This window comes from Fusarium vanettenii, assembly GCF_000151355.1.
Source record: "Fusarium vanettenii 77-13-4 unplaced genomic scaffold NECHAsca_73_unmapped, whole genome shotgun sequence".
Classification (NCBI taxonomy): domain Eukaryota; kingdom Fungi; phylum Ascomycota; class Sordariomycetes; order Hypocreales; family Nectriaceae; genus Fusarium; species Fusarium vanettenii.
In genome coordinates, this window is record NW_003315816.1 from 62,410 (window position 1) to 84,963 (window position 22,554).

Genomic DNA, 22,554 nt, shown 5'->3' on the forward strand with positions numbered 1-22,554 from the left:
ACAAGCTCTAGGCGCCGCAGAGAACGCCCAGTAGGTCGGATTGTTCGAGTCTTGGTGAAACACCCATGTATGCAAAACGAAGTGTAAAAAGATGCAACTTACAGTTTACCATTCACCAAGGGAGTGATCAAATTCTGGGCCCTTGCAGCTGGAGAGAGCCATGGCTTCTTACCAGACAGTCGCTGGTTTCCGGCTATTCGGGGTTCTTCGATTAATACCAAATGGCGCCATAGGCAAAAGAACCCGGCCTAATGGGCAACTTGCCCATGTTGCCTGCCAAGCCTGGCTAGGGGATTGCAGATCTCGATAACGGACCCCGGCGCCATATGGGATGGGGAGTTTCCCCCGGGCTTAAACATCCCATAGGTGGAGCCGACGCCGGCTTAACCGGCACGCTAATCTCCAACTACCCGTTGGCTCAGACATTTGCCGTCCATGATATCTGAGATCAGGGTCCAATGAATCAAAGGATCTTTTGCAACGTCTTCCGGAACTACATGAGGCTCACTGCTTTCTGTTTCGACTGTATCAGTACGACTTTTCGGCCTAGAGCCCTTTTACGCAACGAAATTCTTCAGGGGTGACATGCATGGCTGGTGTGCCGATCTTCCGGCTGTTTGGTTTATAGTTGCGGAATTTTTGTATGTGACCTAAATAGGAAGCTGTATTGTTGCCGCACTGTAATGGATATCATGACCGAACGACGACGAGGGTGCTGTGCTCACATGTTAATGACATGAGCGATTGGGCACTGATCCCATGGCATCTTTTCCAGTAAGTGACGGTGCAGTACCCAAGCATTCAGGCCAGCAAATTGAAGACGAGGTCGAAGTATTATTTCCACGACTTGATTTTAACCGCCTTTGTTTTCGTATAAGAGAATTCCTAGAAAATCACTGCTGTATTCCTTAAGCCCGGCACGATAATCTTCTCTGATTTTGCTGTTGGCACACTTGTATTGTTTAAAGTGTTGACTTGCGTGATAGAGCTATGTTTCTAGAACGACTGGCTAAGAAATTAGGGCTATGACGATCTTGACTGTTCTAGGCACTCATGGTCCAGTTTCAAGGATTTTGGAGCCTAGACCTATTATAACCTTCCATTCAAGTTGGTTCGCCGAGAGACCGCGTTTGACTTGGTGATAGAAAAGGTCAGCCGTCCACTCACAACCATAAACCGTGTCCCGGGGAAACAGTTACGATATTCCTACCCAACCCTTACAATATGGCTCGTAACTGATGTTTGTCCCAACCAGCTAGTTTGGTCAATGCTACCAAGTAGACTCTTCTGCCCCCAATAAAAGATACCAAGGGTAAAATTAAAGTAAATACTCCGGAATTGTTATAAGAAGTCCCGTCTGATATCAAAAATTCTTCAAAGCAAGAGCTTAACAATGTTTGATTGCAAAATTGCTCCTTGTTCGTGGAATATCCATAGGTCTCGGGTAGGTAACAGCACAAAAAGAGCCTGGCTAAAATGCACGCACAAGGAGCACGCATCGACTTGGTTTGTTTCAACTGGCGGACAAGAGACATACTTTGAGAATAGTGCGTCGTATCTACAAGCTACCGCCATGCTCTTCCCCCGGCACTTCCATGTGATGAAACCCAGCTGAAAGTGATGGTGCTCCAATCAACTGCCATGATTCATCAAGTCCGTTATCACAATCTCCACTCCCACATCCGCTCCTCGGCATGGGTGTTAGTTTAAGTCATAGCGCTATTTTAAAAAAACAACTCTTTAAAGAGGGAAATGGTAATACAACCGACGCGAGTAGAGAACTTCTGATGCTTCCTAAATAGGGAGGAGCTTTCACCCTGTATAGACACAATGCCAACGTGGTGCGTTTGAACAACCTCACCTGCCTTTCCGCGGCGGTAAAGAGACCAGTCACCGGAAGAACGGCACTCGAGCATCACACAAGGTGATGGTAGTTGATAGAATACCTGAGCAATTTCAAAGACACGATGCCGTGTTGCCGAAAAGGAGGGCAAAGGGACAAGTATATATGGCATGTTTGCCAAGAAAAATAGATCCAGCTCAGTATCGACAGCATCGACAGCAACACAGTCATCATCTTGCCTCCCTCGACTCAACGTCCACTTTTCTACTACCCTACTTATCCCTTAAACTCAACTTCCCTCAAGATGAAGTTCAGCCTCTTCCTCGCTGCCGCCAGCATTGTTGCCGCTGCTCCTGGCACCAAGCTCGTTCAACGCGACACTTCTCCCCTTGTTCCTCGCTCTTCTGCCCGTCGAGCCAGATACAGCTCGTCTCCTAACCAGAGACTCTGGTCTCTCGACTCTTCCAAGGCCTCGAATGACGACTACTCGGGCAACTGGGCCGGTGCTGTCAAGATCGGCAAAGGTTACAACCACGTCCAGGGCACCATCACTGTCCCAGAGGTCAGCGGTGCCGACGGCGCAGCTGCTTCTGCTTGGGTTGGTATCGACGGCGATACTTGCCAGACGGCGATCCTGCAGACTGGAATCTCCTTCTACGCTGATGGCACCTTTGACGCGTGGTATGAGTGGATTCCTGACTACGCCTACTCCTTCAGCAACTTTCGTGTCAGCGTAGGCGACAAGATCAGGATGACGGTTGATGCCTCTTCCAAGACCAAGGGCATCGCCACGCTCGAGAACTTGACGACAAACCAAAAGGTGACACACTCGTTCAGCAGCACCCCTTCCACGCTCTGTGAGACCAATGCCGAGTGGATTGTCGAGGCCTTCCAGGAGAATGGCAGCCAGGTCACTCTCGCCGACTTTGGCACTGTCACCTTTACCGGTGCTACCGTGTCTGGCTCTAGCGGGTCGACTGGCCCACAAGGTGCCGACATTATCGACATTTCCCCCGACGAGGGCCAAACCGTTCTTGCACAGGGATCTATTAGCGGTACCTCTGTCACCGTCAAGTATGTTGGCAACTGAAGTGCCTTCAAGGACTCTGGTCACAGGACAGAAGGAATTTTGGAAGGGAGGAGAAGTAGTGAGGAAAGATCTGGGTGAGGTGTGGGCTGATGGCGAGGAGGATGAGGGGATGAGGGGTCGGGGAAATCAGTGGCTCTGTTGATAGTTGTTCTACAAGTTGAGTCTCGGTACATTATAGATAAATCTCATGTAGTTAGAGGTACTCTGGATATTTATAATCAACAGCCATTTATTCCATCTTTATTTTCGACATGTATGATTAATGATTTAGATGCCTATCCACTTCCATAGCCTCTATGACACACTAAGTTTAGTCCCTCACTGTCTACTTAAAATTATAAGAGCTAGTCCATTTATCTAATAGTTATAGTACCTCCCACTTGACTTTGTTTACATAGCCCTCGGCCTATCCTCGAGAGGAGCATACCCCTAGGTAATACCAGAATCAACTACTTGTAACTAGTTACAACCTTTCGTGACCAGTTATAACCCTTTGTAACTGGTTATAATTAATTGCAGTTAGTTATAACTAGGTTTTGCTCTTTATAACTGGATATTCACCAGGCCATCAGGTCAAGTTCAAACGCTGAACAACCCAAAAAGAGTACCTTTCATCCACATTTAATGAGTCTCTCTAGCACTGACCTGACGTATTGTTCCGCTATTATTATATCATTCTCGCGAACCCCCGAGCTCTCTAGCGATACGATGGTCCAAGCCCTGAGCACCCATGCCGTGAATCGCAAATGTCGCTCCTGATACAGGGCTTGGCATGGGATGTGCTTTACTGACAATGGGTGTCCTTGCAAACAAGCGCGATAGGCTTCTCACAGCGCGATAGGCTTCTCACAGCGCGATAGGCTTCTCACAGCGCCACGGTGTTGCATGGCTCGCCACCAAGTCTGCTGCCTTTGACCAATCCCTCAAGAGAGTCGAATTGACACTAAACTACGAAGATAGCGCATTGACTTTTTGAAACGTATCGTCAATTGAGTAAATCATCTTTATGATAGTTATCCCAGCCTTTGCCCCTGACCCCCCTTGATGACTCGCCAACTAACACCCGCGTGGCACGGCTTCCTCGAGTATTGACATGACTGTGGCAAGGGCGGAGATTTGAAGGCCAAATACGTATGTCGATTATGTATGTTGATTTAACCAGCCTTCTGGCTCAGTCATCCATCCCATCAAGGACCGGGCTTCAACTGCATCAAAGAACGCAATGCGAGTTTGTGTATGTCACGTCACAGTGATGAAGAGCTTCGAAAGGCAGAGAAATAGGCGCCTTTTGTTCTTGGAACGACTTCCCTCGTGGCCGTGATCCCTATCGGGCTTGCCCATCTTCCTAAATCTCTCGACCAAAAGTGCATCGTCATTCCGTCCTAGCTCACACGACTGACACTCGTCGATACAACACGCCCCGCTCATGGAGACTTTATCAGCAGGAATGCCAAGACCAAGGGCTACCTAGTCCATGGTCGTAGCGACGGTGTCCTCAACCCTGGTGGTGAGATGGCCTCCGCATGTTTATGTTTTGACGCGAGAAAACTGACCGCTTTCAAGAAGTTCGGTTTGGCACTGCCGAGATATACGACGTGGTCAGCAGATTCACCGAGGTGGATGACAGCATCGCGGTAGGCCAGCGGCGACCCCAGGACCAAGAGGAGCAGGTTCTGCTGTTCGTCAAGACGAGGAAGGGCGCAACTTTTGATGAGGCGCTGGAGTCCAAGATCCGCGGTGCCATAAAGACGTTGCTGAGCCCGAGGCATGTCCCGGCGCATATTCTTCACGTCAGGGACATTCCGTACACCATGAGCGGTAAGAAGGTTGAAAAGGCCGTGAGGAGCGTCGTGACACGGGAGAGAGTGCAGAACGTTGTCGCGATAAGCAACGCAGAGCGTTTAAAGGAATACGAGAAGTATGCCAGCCTGCCAGCTACAACGTGGGTCGCAAAGCTATAGAATTAGGGTTATTAGTGACCGTGACTCGCAAACTCTTGCCTTTACCCTTCAAGACTCGCCCAAAGAGACCGCGCAGGCTAAAAGAGCAGAAAAGAGAACCAATCTTGTGGGCTTTCCCTCATGTCCGGCTGTCAGGCCCGTCATTGTAAATACACCATCATCAAACGAACATGCCGGCAAACACACAACAAGTTTCGCCAGAGAGTAGTGACCAAAAGTCTTGAATACTTCCGCCCACCACTTCACAGGCACACTCGGCATATTCTATTTTGGTGTTGTCATGACCATTTTCGCCATTAGTGGCGCCCCTAATAATACTACCGTAAGCTCAAGTCGCGGGCAGGGATGGCAACTTGCCAATGTGTCAAGCATCGGTGGGCGTCCCGGTTCCATCGAGACGAATCAGAAAGCAGAATAGTGTGTGTGCAGTGCTACACTGACGTGTCGTGAGCTCGTTTATGGTATCCATTGGCAAGGTTGGGTGTTGCGAGATGGACATGTTCAATATCGACGGCGCCTCGGACAGCAATTCTGAGGCATCACACGCTCCGATCTAACCAATCGGTAACTACCAAGCAATCCGAGCCCGTCTGTCCTTTTGTGTGTATGCCCGTCATCCAACCTGCGTTGGTTATTGTGTGGTATACTATTGGCACGAGTAGTTATGGTAGATTGGCAATCATACCACCTCAATTGGACTTGATGACGAACCCCCCTGGCCTGGAGGGCGCGTCTTTGATTAAGGATCGCGGGGTCTCTGCCCGTTGGAGTTAGGTAGGTGCCATTGATGCTGACTAAAGATGATTTTCTCGCGAAAGATCGGAACGGAGTTCACCGATGGCCTTGTTTAGAATGGCTTCTCCGGCTTATTCTCGCGGCACCCAGTTCCAATGGAGAAACTCCCTGCCAATGCCAATGTCACCTAAAGCACAACTTTTCACCATTTCCTATGCTTCAAGATTGTCTATCACCCCTCCTGTGATGTGTCACTATAAGATGGAGAAAATCTTATTGAGTCGATGTGTGGCCTCGCCTAGACGAGATCTGAGGTGCTTGGACAAACTGAAAAGTCCCGAGATTCGGTAGATGCAAGCAAGGAGTAGGGTAGCATGAATGAATCAGCAGATGCCCTACATGGAGGGTACTCAAGGCAGTTGAGAAACCTGCCCATAACCCCACAACGCCACGCCATTTATCTCCCAGCCTGGTAGGTCCTGTCACCAGACTCTGACGCTCATCGTACGAATCTCGCGACGACCAGATCCGGCCCCCTTGCACGACTGAGGACCATGGCTTGTGGTCTGACTTGGAGCGACCTCATCACTACGGGACGGACCGGCCAAGACAAACAAGAGGTCCAAATGGCATAGAATAGGGATGCGTGAGAGATGGTATAAGAGAATGGCCTATTCATCCTTTCCGGACTTTCGTTCACATCGCCATCTCATACACTTTCCTCCATAACAAAACACTGGCTCAATTGAGTCTCCTCCATTCATAACAATACAAACATAACTGCACCACAGCCTTGACAACCTCCCATCTTCATCATGACCACCAACTCGTTCGGCGGAGCTCTTCCTCCCTTCGATTTCCCGCCCCAGCCAGCTCCCGCTATCTCACGCATGGCTCGCGTGTCAAAGGCTCTTCCTGTTGTGTTATTCACTACCGCAGTAGCTGGTAGGTCTTCTCTTCTCAACCCCGGCACACCTCAGTCCCCATGATAACATTGCTCTCTAGCTATCGCCTTCAAGGCCACCCAGGAAGCACAAAAGTCTCGTTCGCCCATCGCTGTCTCCATGGCATCTGGACACCCTTTAGCAGCTCCGAGCTTGGTACCTCGAGGGCAGGGGCGCGTTGACAAGCAAGGCGCCGACGTGGCGACGAAGCCAAACAGCCCAGGCACTTGAAAATGCCGAGCAAATCAATCGTCAAACTGGGCACATGAACGTGGAAGCGAGTTCGGGATCTTGGTTGAATTTTTGAGTGGCAGGGCCGGCTCCTGTACATCTCACTTTAATTGCATAATAACTTTCGCGATCTCCTCTCGTGCCTATGCTTCATTTTCCTCATCTATGGGTCTCAACATCAGCGCATGAAACCTGTTTACCCATCAGGCTTGTGGAATTTAAATAATAGGAACAGCTTTATCACACCTACTTATACCCCTGGCCACATGGATGCCACACTACCCTACAGAGTTGAGTCGCACAGTTGTGACACAACAAAATAACGACGATTAGCTGTCAAATTGATACAAAAACTAGATATCTTGACCCTATTCATTGGACTCAAGTCCTAAGAAGCGATAGAATTTTTGCGAATGCCTCGGCTGGGGGACATGATAGGCTTGTGGGAATGGCTCAAGTAATCCAACAGAGCGTTTCGCACGTAACAAATGGTCAAATAGCCATACGCATTCTCCAGTGCTGGCCTGCGGGAGTCTCAACCGCTGTATTGTGATTAAGACGCCTGGGAATGGAGAAATTGATTTATTTTGGGAACTGGAAGAAGAGGGAATACAGCAAGAACCTGCACGAAAGAAAGACATCCATTTGACGATGCTGATGCCACGAGCACAGACTCGGCACATGATCGGAGCACGGCCTCACAATCATCCGACACTAAAATCCGGACTGGTGATGTAATCTCTTTCCGGCGCATCCACGAGGGAGGTCGTGTTTCATTCCTCAAAATGACATCAGCGTCAACAAAACTGTTTCTGGTTGTGCTGGTGTGCCTCCTCTTCGCTGGGCGCGCGTCTGCCTTTGGAGCTGGAGAGGTCGCTGGCGCTAGCGAATTCAACGGCTACGTGTGGCGGCACGGCGACATTGTAGAGGCACTTCGCTACCTCCCAGCCAGTTTCGTCACACATTATCGCTTCTCGACCCTCGAACGACGACAAATCTACTTTGGTAACTGGCTTCGCGACTTTTCTCAAATCATCGACACGACGGGTCTTGAAAATGTCCCCGAGCCGGTGCTTCGGGCCATTGTGAGCATTCTGGGCTTTCTCGAATTCGGCTTCGCGACAGACGAGTTTGAGGTGACGCGGGAACGGCTGGGATGTTACAAGCATGTGGAACACATTGACAATCCCAAGGGCTATCCAGACAACGCGAAGGAGGTTGATGAGAGATTGAGAGGGCCGTTGGATCAGCGGGAGCTGGAGTTTGACCCAAGGACCGGCATGAAGAATTATATTGCCAGCTCAGGCAAGGGATGGGACACGTCTGCCGATTACGTCACGACACAACTTCGCGAGTGCATCAGGCTGGGACGAGAAAAAGATGCAAAATCCAAGAAGGAGGCCTTTATCCACCTCGGCGCTGCGCTACACACACTCGAGGACTTCTCGGCGCACAGCAACTTCACTGAACTCTGTCTGCACGAGCTTGGGGAGGGTGACGTCTTTGCATTTGTTGGAGATGCATGCCGTGTCAAGGCACCAGGATGGAGAGGTCGAATGGTACCACCCATCGTCACTGGAACCTTTGGGATGCTCGACATCTTCCACAGTCTCCTAGGCGAGGCCGATGATATGGCGGTGCTACAATGCAAGGGATCACTAGAGAACCTAGAAAATGTAAGACAACATGCTACGGCGCGCGCTGTGCATATATATGCTGACCGACCATAGGAGATGAATATCGGAGAAATCGCATTCCAGCATCTGTACGACTTGCTCAAAGCTGCCATTCAGGCATTGAGCAAGTTGGCGGCCAATGCCACTATCAGCGACCCAATTCTAAAACAGCTGGAGACTGTCGGTGTGCTTTTCCAAAAGGCTGAGGAATCTGCCAATGCAGACAAGGAAAGCCAGACTGCCGAGAGTGGTCTCGACGCCGACCAACTCTGGCAGTCGATTGAGCCAATCTTCTACCTTCACGATCGCATCAAGAAATGGATACAAGAGCGCACTGAGCAACACGATGCCGAACCGCTTTCCGAAGAGTCAAGCACGCAACTGGGCAAGTACACGGATCAGCTCGTCTTCAAGTACCTCTCACTCATGATTGAGAGCTCCATCATGCAGTTGCGCAATGCTCTAAAGGCTGCTAAGGAACGGGTCGATGCGGAAGCTGCAAAGTCCACCTCGGCCGAGATATATGAAGACGGGGATGCGTCTGATCCTAGTCACTCGGACATCTCAAAAGACCACTTCAGCAACGTTCTCAACCAGCCAGCCGGCCTCGTGTCGACAGTCACCACCAATTGGACGACACAGCAAGTTGTCAAGTGCTGGGACGACACTTTTAGAGACGAAGAAGAAACCATTCGCCAGGTTTTGAGCATTTTGCATCACCCTGCCTTTCCCGGTCGAAAGAAGACGCCAATCCAAAAATACATGTTCAACGCGGTGGAGGAGTGGTGGCATCACAACACAGCCGAGGAAAAGAGCAAGATCCGGGGCATGCTGACAAAGGATAGCGTCAGAGCCCGCCAACATGAGAATCATTCACTGACGTTGAAGGACTTGGAGGGGAAGAAGAAAGGCGTTGCCGTGTTTCCGGGCTCGAGGCCTAAGCTCAGACAGAAGCCGGCGAAGCCGTCCCCGCTGACATGGGTTATCGTTGAAGCCAAAAGCGACGCCAAGTGGATGCTTGGCGCCGTTAAAAGAGGTGCGAGGGACCCTGTTGCGGCTATTTCTTTCATCGTGGGTGGATTATACATACTCTTTGCCCCCATCATGTTGGCTGTGCTTGGCATCTTTGGCAGGTCAACTAAACCGTCGCGAGCTTAAAATAGTGTGCATGTCTATATGGGTGGCCTAGATCGAGGAATGCCTCTAGTATCACCTTCGAGTTGGGGCCAAGGCAGAGAGATTACACATACGATTAATAATAGTGACTAAAACCGCTGTTCAAAGATTCGCCCTGGAATCATCATGGCACTTGCCTGACTCTTGGGCCAATCTGTCGAGAAGAGACTTCAACCCAGTGATTCCTCGCGTTGCCAGTTGAAGCGGAACCTCTCGCCCCAGAACGTGTAGTGAATGAGAGAAAACCTCCAGAGATAAAGGCCCAGTGTATCCCATCTTTAAAATTGCAGACAGAACCATCCCAACAGGTAGATATCCTCCCCGCCTCTGTTCCTCGGGGAACAGTCGATGCGAGCGTGACCACGGTAATAGCCGGGGCACGCTCTGTTCCTCGGCCAGTTTGAAGCCTCGACCTGCCATCCTCTCGGCGTCGGCGACTTGTACAAAGAAAAGTTTCTCTGATCTAACAGTCGTTGCCATGGATGCCATCGACTCGCCGAGGATCCGAAGGGCTCGTTCTCGTGAAGCGTACAACATGCTGCCCTCCCCAATGTTGGAGTATGGATCTGCGAACTCGACGGCAAGAACGTTGAACGTGTCCAGGATGATTCCCACGTTTACACGATCCACCGCGCGGACAACCTCCCAGGCGGAAGCCCAGGTATTCCTGCGTGCCCAAGAAAGTGGTTCATAGCCGATACGTATCTGCTTTCCACCATCCTTCCTGGAGAACTCAGCGGCGAGATCTCCTAGCTCTGCCAAGTCTCTCACGACAGTCTGGAAGTCGGCCGTCGCAATCTTTCCGTCATCTGGCCGCATACTGCTGCACATGAAGACAAGATCGGTATCAAAAGCGCGCATAAATGGGAACCTGGCGGTAGCCCGATGCATCGCTGCCTGCCTGTCTCTGGGGTCCAGATTTCCTTCAATATTCCTCAGTGGCTGTGTGCAGGCGATTCTCATCCCATGAGACTCGATCAGCTCGCGCAACTGTCGCGCTGCATGGAGCTTTGACTCAGTAGCCTCCCAAGGATCAGTCGAATCAAGGCCATTCTCTGCAAGGTACGCCGCCCAGTCCTCGTCAAAAAGGTCAATGACGTCAAAGCCAACTTCTGCAGCTGCCTGGATGCGATCTTGGAGTTTGTGCTTTGTAAAGTGGCCCAGTGACAGTGTTGCAATGCCGAGCTGATTTGGAAGCGAGTGGTGAGGCATCGTGAAATGAAATGTGGGATGAGGGAATCAGTGACGTTGAACAGGAATGTTATGGTAGTTCTTGTACAACTTTATCTCCTAGAGATGACCTTTTTAAAGGAACTGCTCATATTTTCCCAGGATCATTGAGATGTGGGAAACATTGCATCATGAGGGACAGTGTCGAAAAGGGACGCCGTCATTGGCGGACTCTGTCGGCCCCGATGTTGATCTTCCCGATGTTATTGCCGAGGTCGCTTTCGGATGTAGGTGTAAGATGCATGAGATGTCTACTATAAGTTGGCGATGAAATGAGAGTAGACCTTTTGACAAATACAATTCTGTTATTAGAGACCATGGCGCCCACCCCGGAGCGAATTGAGACTGATATTGTCATCATTGGTGGAGGCATGTCTGGCCTCTCTGCAGCCATCGCCCTGAGTGAATCTTCCCAGGTTAGATGTGTCCTGGTCGATAAGAGCCATGTTCTCGGTGGCTCCTCGAAGTTGTAAGTTGACCAGATTGTTCTATGCTTGTTGACTGACACCATGACTAGGTCAGCGGGCATGTTCTGGGCGCCCAGGGACACCAGAATTGCACAGGAAACGATCCCCTTTGCAGATCCCGAGCTCTTGAACAAGTTCATCACTGAATATCCGGATGCTGTCCAGTGGATGCGGGATAACGGAGTTCAGACACACGACCAATTCAACGGCATCATGACAATTGGTATTGGCTTTCCCATCAACATTCCGCAATGGCTTGCCAAAGCAGAATCCATCATTACCGCCAACCCAAAGGCAAAAGTTCTACGCGAAACGTCAGCTGTTGGCCTTACTCAAGAGACCCCGGGAGCTACTGGGAATCGAATTACGGGAGCTGTGCTACGCAAGAATGATGGCACACTTGTGTTGTGTTCAGCCAAGGCCGTCATCATTGCTACTGGTGGCTTTCAGGGTAGCCCACAGCTGGTTGCGCAGCACATTGGACAAGGAGCGGACACCATATTCACCCGGTCAAATCCGTACTCTACCGGCGATGGCTTCAAGTTGGGCATACAAGCTGGAGCTGGAACCAGCCGTGGTCTCTCGACATTCTACGGCCATTTACTTCCATCGCCGCTAAAGAGACAAGATGTCGATCCTTCCAACTTTATTCACCTCGCCCAGTTTCAGTCCGGATACTCCATCCTCGTGAATCGTGACGGCCGGAGGTTCTGTGACGAGACATACGGCGACGAGGTCAACAATCAGGAGCTGGCTCGTCAGCCGGGTCGCGTTGGGTACATGATACTCGACAACGAAGTCCGGATGCGTTGGGCACTTGGAGAAGTATTTCCAAATGCTGGAAGGATCGATCGTCTTGAGAAGGCAAAGGCTTTTGGGGGGCGGGTTGCCAGCTCCGAGACAGTTGGAGAGCTTCTAAAGCATATGTCCGACTGGGGCGTTCCACTACAGGCATTGCAACACACAATCCGCCAATACAACCGCGCGGTAAGAGGCAAAAACGACGAGATCCTTGATGCCCCAGTCGGTAGTAACCACGAGCCTCATGTGACGTTTGAAGGGACCGAGAAAGGTCCATACTGGGCGCTGGAGGTCCAGCCATCAATTACGTTTACATACGGTGGGCTCAAGATCGGCAATTCATCTCAGGTTATAGATAATGATGCGAGAGCCATCCCCGGGCTTTTCGCGTGTGGCATGGACGCTGGTGGCTTTTCGAACTGGAGGTATGGCGGTGGGTTGGCTCAGGCCTTTGTGACAGGACGATGGGCTGCAAAAGCGGCACTAAATGTGACGGACGTGAGCCAGGCAAAGTTATGATCATTGATGGGCGCACTAAGTAAATCAATATTTGCAAGAGGCTGCACTCATGATAGTTGCTGTCTCTTAACCATTTGAACAAAGCTATATGGCACAGATTGATCCACTGACACTCTCATCCTTTCCACCAAAACAGCTGCAGATATGTGCTCGTGTGTAATGATGCGCCACCCCGAGGCTTTTGCTGCAGTCATGCCTGGATCTTTAGGAGAGCCCCACGTATCCAAATAGATGGCCCTTCTTCTGTTCTGCCTCCTAGCTATCATTGTAACTAGTGCAGCAAGAATGGTCCTGTCATGGGTTGGTGACATGCAAAAGACTCCTGCAGGGTTAAATGAATCATTTAGAGCCTTGATGTTTAGTGACAGTAAGTTATTGCTGATGTTCGGGGCAGCGAATCCGAGGGCCCAAACTTTACTGCAATTCAGGGACATTAGGACTGAGATGATAGTTCTGGCCTCGTCCCACGAATTGCTCATGACGAGAAATTCTCGCTTTTCAAATGACGAAGGAGTATTCTCTTGAAGTAAAACAGCGTTCAGACCATTTGCGTGGCAGCTATGGCCAACCATTTGGCCATGTCTGACAGCCACCGTGTCCACCAAGCCACTATCTGTGAGGTCAAAACGCTGAGAGGCCAGATTCGAGAAGTCAGAAAGCTGACCGAATACTACACTATCAGTATCTGGTTCCTTCAAGAGGCTTTGGATCAATGCGTCCGGTTTCTGGCCCGTGACAGTCACTCTATGGGGGAGGTTCAACTCGTTGAAGCATTTATCCATCAAGGAAGCATCCGAGTGTTGCCCCTGAAAGAAGTATACCGTCTTTGTAACGAGCTCACCAAGCACCGAAAGAACACTGTGCACAAGTCTTAGAATTTGCCCACCGAGAGCGATTTAGGTCATACCCATTTGATTCTACCAGCGAAAGCTGATCTCGCGCACTCGAGCTCGGAAGTAGATGGTGGGTAGTAGCTTGCAAGAAAGGATTTAAAATTCTAGAAAGTTTTCCAGACGTTCCCGTGTTGAAAGCAGCTAAGGGTTTATTGCCATCAAGACTGTTCATCCTGTCTCGGAACTGACGAATCTTGGAAGCATCACTAAGGTCAGTGGAGATTCCGGCCATGAGGACCACATCGCCATAAGATGCGCAAGTGTTGTATACTTGGTCGGTATCTGAGGACGACCAGTCAAGGCCGCCGGAGAAGTCGTGATGGGATGCAATGACCTTCGTATGGCCTTTTTGGGACACCAACAAGTTTCTGAGGTCGATATCGAGCAAATCCTCAACATCGATAAAGTCAACACCCCACAGCAACCCATATCGTAGATACTCGATTGCCAGATTCTTTTGCTCCAGGGGCCAACTATTCTCATTAGTGGAATGTAGAAATCTTCTAGATAACGTGACTTACCGGCCTCCTGATGGTTCAAGTCTAATTGTAAAGATGATGGGCAACTCCGACTGCAATCGAACAGCCGCGAGCTGCTCAGCGACATATGCAAGGGTTGGGATATCACTCGGTTGATCCTTTTCCTTCAACAAATCTACTCGGAGTTCCAGAGCGTCTGCACCAACCGAAACAATGGGCATGTTTGACAAAGAAACGCGGATGTCAGGGTAAGTGAGACCGATGTATGCTGAGCGCTGCTTGTTTTTGATTTGTGCCAGAGGATCGCTCTGGCCAATGACCAGGGCAAGAAACCGGGAAAAGCCTCTGCATGAGAACTTTGTGGGCCAGAAAAGATATTCATGGTCATATTCGAGATGGAGATTGGGTTCTGTCTTTCCGGCCGAGTCGAGGGACGCCACATTGATGATGAGAGAGGTTGGTCCAAGCCCCTGTAGTCGAGGAGAGCATTCACCTGATTGTACAGCCCTTTCTCGCTCGACAGCAAGAATGAATGGGTCTTTCCCGTCATGTTTTGTGATGTAACTGGCCTGGACGCGGTACCCAGTAATGCTGGCGGCTAGATCGACGACGAAGCCGAAGGACGCATCGTGAACGAGTATCAAACATTCCATGCTTGTTGAAGCCCCCTATCAATGATTGGAGGTATCATACACCGCCAAAGAGGCCCAGGTCTTAAATATGTGGATAAACATTTTAGCGTTCTTTGCCTATTTGAATATCCAGGCTTTGTTTGTTTGTTTGTTCGCAGTGGAGTACGGAGTAGAATACGTCGGCATTTCGAGAGTCCGCGAATCAGCGTAACGAATCTTTCCGCCAATGGGAAGATGTTAACATGACTGTTGTGAATCACAACTCCAAGAGAGGCCATCATTCACAACGGCAATGCACATTGTCAGCAAAGACTAATTTTAGCACTCGGAAGTCCATTGGGTTTTATATTCTAACAGGCGAATTCACATCAGCAGATGTACATTGAGGCTTCTCAAGATCAAAACGCAGTGACGTGTAGGACGAGTAGTCTTAAATTCAATATGGGCTGCAACCCCATAGGATGGATGGTGTGTACATATTCTCGTCCCGTGAGACCTATGAGGAAGAAGAAATAAACATGCGCATATTAGCGTCGAGACTCTCCAACTACACAATCAACCTCTATGTACTCTAAGAGCTGTGGCTGTCAGCAAACGACACGAGTAGTCTTCGGTTTATCTTACTGATTTTAGAAGCTCCTCATCCATTGACTCATAAGCCTGTGTGATCTGACTTTCGTTTACCGGCATCTCAGCGTAATGCTCATCGTCGAGTCGAAGATAGTCATCAAGACAAGTCGTCATCCCAGGAATGTAACACGTGTTTGACCAACTCTCGCTAGCCTCCGAAACTCTTGGTGTTGGAGACAAAGATCCACCAGTTCTTTGGAATGTATAGGGACTTCCCCGTAGACTGCTCAACTTCTCCGGTAGAGAGCCCAACGAGAAGAGGTCGTCTCGCCCATCGAGACTGTTTTGTGAGTATGGATAAAATTAGGGATCAGGTTATATCTCACCTTGCATCCATCCAGTCATTTGGCTGCGCAAAAGGAATATGGCTAGGATCAAACTCGCCCTTGGGATACCTTTTATAAAACTGTGTTAGATCCAAGTTTGTTGTGACCAAGGTGCCAGAGCAGTATTCTACAATCATCTCCGAGTGGCACTTGTACATCCTCCGCAACATTTCCAGCTTTTCAGTCAGTCATCAACTCACCAAGGGTCTGATTGATGCTCACCTGCGACTCTACCAGTGGGTTCTCGGCCAGCATTGTTATGAGCCGTTCGACAATAGCGACCAGATACTCAACACTTCCAGTGACGAAATCGTAGTACTTGGCGTGTATTAGCACCGTAGCTGCGGATGCGAGGCAAAACCTTTTGGGCCGTTAATATTGAGATCAAAATATATCGAACACAGTGAATGTGCATACGACGTGAAGAAGGGCCACGAGTACCCCTGCCCTGCCGCTTCATCGCACAACTCGGCCATTTTAATCGCATGTTCGACACATTTTCTTGAAGTCTCCTTCTGCCATGGATCTGATGTATAATCCGATCCGTTTTCCGCCATGATCAATGGAAGAAACTGTCGGTACAGGCGGATCAGAATGGCATGATATGAAAACCAGCTTAGACAAAGCCAGTTGACGTTCACGCTATTCGAATAGTCAAGAGTTTGAAATGAAATGGCTGCATCAGCTCGAATCTTCCAGGCGGTCAACTCCCCAACGAGCTTTGAGAGGATTGAGTTCTGATGCCACGGAAAATGGCTATCACCCTGAACACCGCCCATCTGAAGGTATCGGTTGGATTGGCCGAGGAGTCGCAGGATATCCGCAAATAGATGGTGAATTATTTGCCCTTGATCACTGTTTTGTATAGATGGCTGATGTAGCGTTGTAAATGTGCTGAGGACAGACTGGTCACTCGGTTGACTTGATCCTTGGATCCAGTCGTCGCTGATCATCATCGGCCGGTTTGACCCGCAAACGCTGAAACGGTCCATCGCATACAGTGCAAGGGTAAACTGCCGCGCCAGATCAACTTTCAAAAGGGATGATGCATGGTCAGAAATGGCTCGTCTTTGCAGCTCCATGCCTTGAGCCATGCGGATAGCCGTGCCAATCTTCATCCAAGCTGCAGGGCCTCGGCCAAGAGATATTAGACACACGGCTTGTAGAGTTAGGGTCTGCGCGGTTTCCATGGACACATCGCCCAGGTCGACGCATTTCTCGGAAAGTCTCAAATGATGCGCAGCCTGATCTGTCTTGCCTCCACCCTCAGCATCAGGAACATACCTGTTCACCATCAGACATGATCATGAGGATCGCTTGGAGTTCTCCTACCGTGCGGCCACGGCTACTAGAGCGTGAAGGAACTCATCTGAGACTTGGCCGTTCATCACATGGCTTCTTGTGGTCTCCTCGTCAAGGAACACATAGGGATTGCCATGAACACGAGAGAAAAATGCCGTCAAGGCCGCCCTACGAGTGGCTATACTGACTTGGAGCTTATTTCTCATTGGGGTGGAACATGATGAATCCAGCACTTTATCTGGTGACACGGCTTGAGGTAGGTCTTGGTTGTTCTCCCTACCTGGATCCATGGATTGCCGCTCCAGCGTATCCATGCGGCGCAGAAGATCCTTTACCAAATGGGAAGGAGATACGCGTTTCTTCGGGGTAGCGTCTAATCATTTGATGAGTACAACTTGAGACAAAGACTGTCAATTCAGGTCGATTACCGTAGATGCACTGAAAGCCATGCCTCTGGCATGTTTCACAAGAAGGGATACCTCGGGAGCATTTGGACTACAATCATGTCAACAAACTTCTTTCAAACCATATAAACCTATGGAAGCAGTCACTTTTCTCTTTCGACAAGAACGACAGCTCATTGGCGATACGATAGTCGGTCTTTGTCGTGCGATGGATGCGGGTGGTGGAGGCAGCCGCAAAGGGTCACCTTGATTAGACCCCGACATGATACATCATTCAAATCAGGATGAATTACGGCGAAGGGTTGCTTGAATAGTATCTCGGTCAATCGTAGACTAAAGAGGTGCGTCGTACATCTGAGAAATAAAGCACCATTGCTTTGAATTGACTGCATCCCCACAATTTCCCCGCGATCTGATGTTTGAGAGGGCAAAACACTTATCCATCCTCAGAACGATAGGGCCAGGAGTAAGTAGTTGCCAACCGCCATCGATAAGTATGGAGGGGAGGGTTTTATGGATCGAGGCATCGTTACGAGGAGATCAGACGCATACGGGGAGATGATGGTGACAAGTGACAACCAACTCATTGACAGCAGAGGAGAAAAACTACACATTAAACAATTAGAGAGATCGAGCAGGATCTAAGAGCAAAAAATACCTGTTTGGTCTTTAGGGCTATAACAGAAAGAAAGTAAAAAAACTCTACAATAGCCATTAAGCGGAGCTACGCTGTTAACTCAGTGATGCCTCTAAGAGAACCCATCAGTGATTATAAAGTCGAGCCGAGCCACCCTAGACCATTACGTATGTGTTCTGGAGTTAACCTCTCAGCACGGACCTGAATGCTAAACTACGATTGGAGGCGGTACAAGCCGAAACCCTACCTGATTCGTGACCCGCCTTGTAGCAAGACATGTGACCTCGCCCGCAACGTGAAATATAACGTAAAAAAAAACCAGCGCGAGTACGCGGTCTACGCGGTCAAGGAAAAACACAAGACACCAGTACAAAGACATAGGCCTTTGAGTCTCTCCTTAGCAAATAATATAAAAATAATAATAATAATAAAATAATATATAATACTTATAGGGTATACTTAGATATTATAATACTTTTTATTTTATTTTAATTTTTATTATTTATATAGTTATGGTACTATATGCTCATGGCGTTCTCAAGGCGCTATAGGTACTTTGCCCTCGATGGTGTTTTACTTTTTTTTCTTAGGCCGTTGTCTAGCTCCCTTGGCATTGGATGAGCGATTTCACACACTTGGCAACACTCTGAGCTTACGACACTTCTCGCTGGCATAATTCCTCTCGACTCCAGATGCTTTGGACCTTTCATCAATCTACCTACCTACACCAAGCTCATGATCTCTCCGCGCCATGAAGTCCCCTATTCCCGACTACCTCAACCGAGTGCTGGAAAACGCACGACCAATCGAAGATGGCAAGCCAGCCAGCTATATTGAGACGCTGGCCAAGGCCGACACGTCCAAAATCGCCGTGGCTCTTGCTATGGTAGATGGCAAACTGTACTCAGCTGGAGATGACCAAGTCGAGTTTTCCATTCAGTCCATCTCTAAATCCTTTGTCTACGCACTTGCAATTGAGGATGCGGGCTTGGATCGAGTTTTGGAAAAGATTGGCGTCGAGCCCTCGGGTGATGCCTTCAACAGTCTGTCCCTGGAGCGTGGCAGCAATCGACCCATGAATCCCATGATCAACGCTGGGGCGATTACGGCACATTCTCTTATCGTAGGACCCGATGCCACGCTTGAGCAGAGAACAGACCGCATATTGAAAGCCCTTTCGAGATTAGCAGGCCGCCAACTGCACGTGTGCGAGGAAGTTTACGAGGCCGAGATGAGAAATGCCGATCGCAACATGGGAATCGGCTACATGCTCAAGGCGGCAGGTATCATCACCGGTGACCCCCAAGAGGCCGTCAAAGGATACATTCGCCAATGTGCCATCAATGTCAACGTGCGAGATCTAGCCATGATGGCGGCAACACTCTGCAACGCCGGCATACACCCAGAGACTGGCGAAACCATCATTCCCCAGACGAGCGTCCGCCAGATTCTCTCCGTCATGACCACGTGTGGTATGTACGATGCCGCGGGAGACTGGGTGTCAAGAATTGGAATACCAGCGAAAAGCGGTGTGTCCGGGGGCATCATTGGGGCCCTGCCAGGTCAAATGGGCATCGCTGTCTTCTCGCCTAAGCTCGATGGGCGCGGCAATAGCGTTCGCGGTGTCGCCATTTGCGAGCAATTGTCCCGCGACATGGGCCTTCACATGATGGACGTGAGCCAGATCGCGCAGGCGACATTACGTACATCTGTGGCAACCATTGTGGCAGGCGAGAGCGAACCGCATCACGCAAACTGCAACAGGGAAGTCATCATCTTTAGCCTACGAGGTGTTGTTCGTTTTGCAGGCTCGGAGCGCCTGACCCGCGCCATCACACGCGAACTTGGTCAACCGAATCCAGAAGACCCTGGTTCTGGGCGTTCCCGCCATGCTTGCGCTATTGTCTTTTCATTCCGAGATGTCTTTTCATTCAATGCGGTGGCCCAGCGCATCATTCAGGCAGATGTCTACAGACTATTGCTTGATGGCAAGAGTGTGGTCATCATTGATCCCTCGGGGGTCTTGACCATAGACACTGAGCGCGCGGGGAAGAAGTTGAGAATTGTAGAGACAGAGACAGAAGCAAGGAATTTCATCGGAGGAACCGGTTGTCATACAGTAACCAAGACGGATGAATGGTAGTTCAAGGGGCATGATCGAGGCCAGCGGCGCCTTGAGAGTCAGGGTCAGCCCATGTTCAGGCGGCCACCGCGGGTCTTGTTGACATGCTAGAAAGATGCCAAGAGAACAATCGTAGGATCTTTTAGTGGACTTGGGAAGGAGTCTGAGAATGCAGAGGCTTATCCAGTATCGGTTGAAAATAGAAAGAATAAGAAATGTGCAGAGAGTCTTGCACTATTTGTCTCTGCCACTAAAAAAATCTTGATTGAACGGCTGTATTCTATAGCTGCCATCCGATGTCATGAGGCTGAGACTGTGTCGCGCGATGCTATCGTCAAATAGCCTGCGAGCCTTTGCTCAGGCACCTCGACGGGCTGGGTTATTTGATGGAACGGACGCCTAACGTCACTAAGTAAGATGAATACAATTGCATCAAATTAACTGATGGGTGACAGGGACTTCAGTCAAGTCGCGTCCGGTCAATGAAGTGCGGAGAAGGCCGGATCAGCGAATCAATCATAAAATTGGACTATGGGATTCCAAGGGGCCATGGACCAATGGCAACGCGTTGAAGCAACGTTCAGCGAAAGTAAGGGACATATCTCTTTGCTCGCTGGGAGACCTTTCTCCCTCAGCCACCGCTAAAACACTATCTAACAATCTAGAGTACTCAGTCGCATCAGGTTAATAGCTTATGCTCTTCTGGGTGGGCAGACGCGGCAGAGTCATAGATCGACTATCGTTGGCTTGGATCCCTGTTCAGACATTCAAACGAGAGGATAGAGACGCGTCCTATGCAAGTTCGCCTTGCGGATCACATCGGTGCCTGTGCAGATATGCAATTACCCTGCCCGCACGGAATAAATAGTCTTCACTTCTCTAAATAAAACACTCGAGGTACCCAATAACGTCGTGAAGTCCTCACAATCGGTCACTAGATATATATTTGATCATAGTGCTAATCAGTACTTAAAGCTTCAGCAAGATACCTAGGAACTATGACTCGTTACGGTCCTGCCTGGCAACTCTAGTAGTCCCCTACAAGGCCAAATATCCCATGTGCCTCTTCCCAACTCTCAAGAGTATCCAAGCACTTAGTTAACGAGAGATAAGTTGTAATCTACCGTACCAGAAGGCTAGAACGTGGAGTAAAATATAGAGGACCGGTACGACTTTACACGCGGCAGCGCAATAGATCCACCCTATGAAACATCATGGGTCCATCCTGTTCCCGGTTTTGATATTTCTTTGTACGAAGGCCACTTAAACGGCCCAGATTCTGGTTGCCAGACGGAAAATGAGGCACTTTCTTACGTCTGGGGGTCTACAAGTCATCCCGAAGTGGTTTCGATTCTGTGGACCGGCTTACTTTCGGAAAGGGATATGGTTGTAACTCTTGAAAGAGGGCGGAATCTGGCGTCCGCCTTAAGGCCTTAAGACTTCTCCAGTATCTAGACACACTATGGACCATCTGGATTGACGCAATGCGCGTGAATCAGAAAGACATACCTGAGCGCAATGAACAAGCACCACGGATGGGTCGCATCTACAAGTCTGCGCATCTAGTCGTTGTTTGGCTAGGCGAGGCTTCAGAGAAGAGCCGTCTTGCTTCTTCGATAATGACCTACCTTGAAAGTCAAGTTGAATTCAGCTTTGACTGGTTTTTCGGTCAAGTCCAGAAGCTCAACAGCCTAACTGGTACCTAATCAAAAAGCGAAGTACCATGTGACCAGGAAACCTGGTGTGCTATTGAAGAACTCTTGCAACTGCCGTGGTTTGATAGGCTGTGGGTGGTGCAAGAGATTGGCCTTGCAACAGGTTTACTATCCTCCAGTGCGGCAAGGACACATGCCCCTGGAGCTTGACTAGCCACGCTGTGATCTGCTTGGAAAGGAAGAATTTACCTTCCGCTACCTTGCAGAAAAGGCTAGGGGATGTCGCGACTCTAGCATCTGAGACGCAGTGGTCGGCCCAAAGTCTTCTTCTGATTCGAGGAGAGAACAAATGTCTCGATCGTCAAGATAAGCTATATGGAACGGTCAGCATCGCACGGGCTCGCTTGGTTGCTCTCATTCGCATAAATTGTGAACTAGCCCCAGCCGACACCTACAAGGATGCATTTCTTCGGGCTACAATGGATGTATCGAACCGATTGAGTTGGCTCAGGTTCTTATATTTCGACTCGCAAACGCCTGGGCTGCCTCCTGGGTACCTGATAGGGCCAGTTCGCCTTAAACTTAGGTCATAAGGCATCATCGTGCTGTTTTGCGAATGGCACCTCATCTGCATACTTTCAATATAAGCGCCCTAACTTGCTGCGGGTTGCTAGGTCAAAGTTGCAACGCTTTCCAACGTTAGCAAAACCATCACCGACCGTTTTCAACAGTTCGACTCATGCTGTTTGATTGGCTAGCCAACGTAACCGGGAAATAGGGCGTGCGTCACTGGAGAGTCTT

General features: G+C 49.6%; 8 protein-coding genes across 8 annotated transcripts; 5 read left to right on the forward strand and 3 right to left on the reverse strand.

The window, feature by feature from the left end:
• Positions 1-2,147: 2,147 nt before the first annotated feature.
• NECHADRAFT_19302 (uncharacterized protein) lies at positions 2,148-2,717 on the forward strand (the record flags this gene model as incomplete). Its single annotated transcript, XM_003040246.1, has 1 exon — positions 2,148-2,717. A coding segment is annotated over one exon (570 nt), but the record flags the coding sequence as incomplete, so codon positions are not given.
• Positions 2,718-4,155: 1,438 nt separating this feature from the next.
• Positions 4,156-4,894, forward strand: NECHADRAFT_88981 (uncharacterized protein; the record flags this gene model as incomplete). Its single annotated transcript, XM_003040247.1, has 3 exons — positions 4,156-4,167; positions 4,320-4,440; positions 4,497-4,894. The coding sequence occupies 3 exons, from the start codon at positions 4,156-4,158 to the stop codon at positions 4,892-4,894; spliced, it is 531 nt and encodes a 176-aa protein (XP_003040293.1).
• Positions 4,895-7,589: 2,695 nt separating this feature from the next.
• Positions 7,590-9,638, forward strand: NECHADRAFT_88982 (uncharacterized protein; the record flags this gene model as incomplete). The annotated part of the gene is made up of 2 exons (XM_003040248.1): positions 7,590-8,480; positions 8,535-9,638. 2 exons carry the CDS (start codon positions 7,590-7,592, stop codon positions 9,636-9,638), a joined length of 1,995 nt encoding a protein of 664 aa, XP_003040294.1.
• Positions 9,639-9,758: 120 nt separating this feature from the next.
• NECHADRAFT_55795 (uncharacterized protein) lies at positions 9,759-10,868 on the reverse strand (the record flags this gene model as incomplete). Its single annotated transcript, XM_003040261.1, has 1 exon — positions 9,759-10,868. One exon carries the CDS (start codon positions 10,866-10,868, stop codon positions 9,759-9,761), a length of 1,110 nt encoding a protein of 369 aa, XP_003040307.1.
• A 335-nt stretch (positions 10,869-11,203) lies between these two features.
• NECHADRAFT_88984 (uncharacterized protein) lies at positions 11,204-12,673 on the forward strand (the record flags this gene model as incomplete). The annotated part of the gene is made up of 2 exons (XM_003040249.1): positions 11,204-11,355; positions 11,404-12,673. 2 exons carry the CDS (start codon positions 11,204-11,206, stop codon positions 12,671-12,673), a joined length of 1,422 nt encoding a protein of 473 aa, XP_003040295.1.
• A 47-nt stretch (positions 12,674-12,720) lies between these two features.
• On the reverse strand, positions 12,721-14,698 carry NECHADRAFT_88985 (uncharacterized protein; the record flags this gene model as incomplete). The annotated part of the gene is made up of 3 exons (XM_003040262.1): positions 12,721-13,531; positions 13,581-14,039; positions 14,088-14,698. 3 exons carry the CDS (start codon positions 14,696-14,698, stop codon positions 12,721-12,723), a joined length of 1,881 nt encoding a protein of 626 aa, XP_003040308.1.
• A 415-nt stretch (positions 14,699-15,113) lies between these two features.
• Positions 15,114-17,249, reverse strand: NECHADRAFT_88986 (uncharacterized protein; the record flags this gene model as incomplete). The annotated part of the gene is made up of 6 exons (XM_003040263.1): positions 15,114-15,173; positions 15,302-15,587; positions 15,634-15,713; positions 15,856-15,994; positions 16,051-16,917; positions 16,966-17,249. The coding sequence occupies 6 exons, from the start codon at positions 17,247-17,249 to the stop codon at positions 15,114-15,116; spliced, it is 1,716 nt and encodes a 571-aa protein (XP_003040309.1).
• A 1,478-nt stretch (positions 17,250-18,727) lies between these two features.
• Positions 18,728-20,119, forward strand: NECHADRAFT_88987 (uncharacterized protein; the record flags this gene model as incomplete). Its single annotated transcript, XM_003040250.1, has 1 exon — positions 18,728-20,119. The coding sequence occupies one exon, from the start codon at positions 18,728-18,730 to the stop codon at positions 20,117-20,119; it is 1,392 nt and encodes a 463-aa protein (XP_003040296.1).
• Between the last annotated feature and the right edge of the window lie 2,435 nt (positions 20,120-22,554).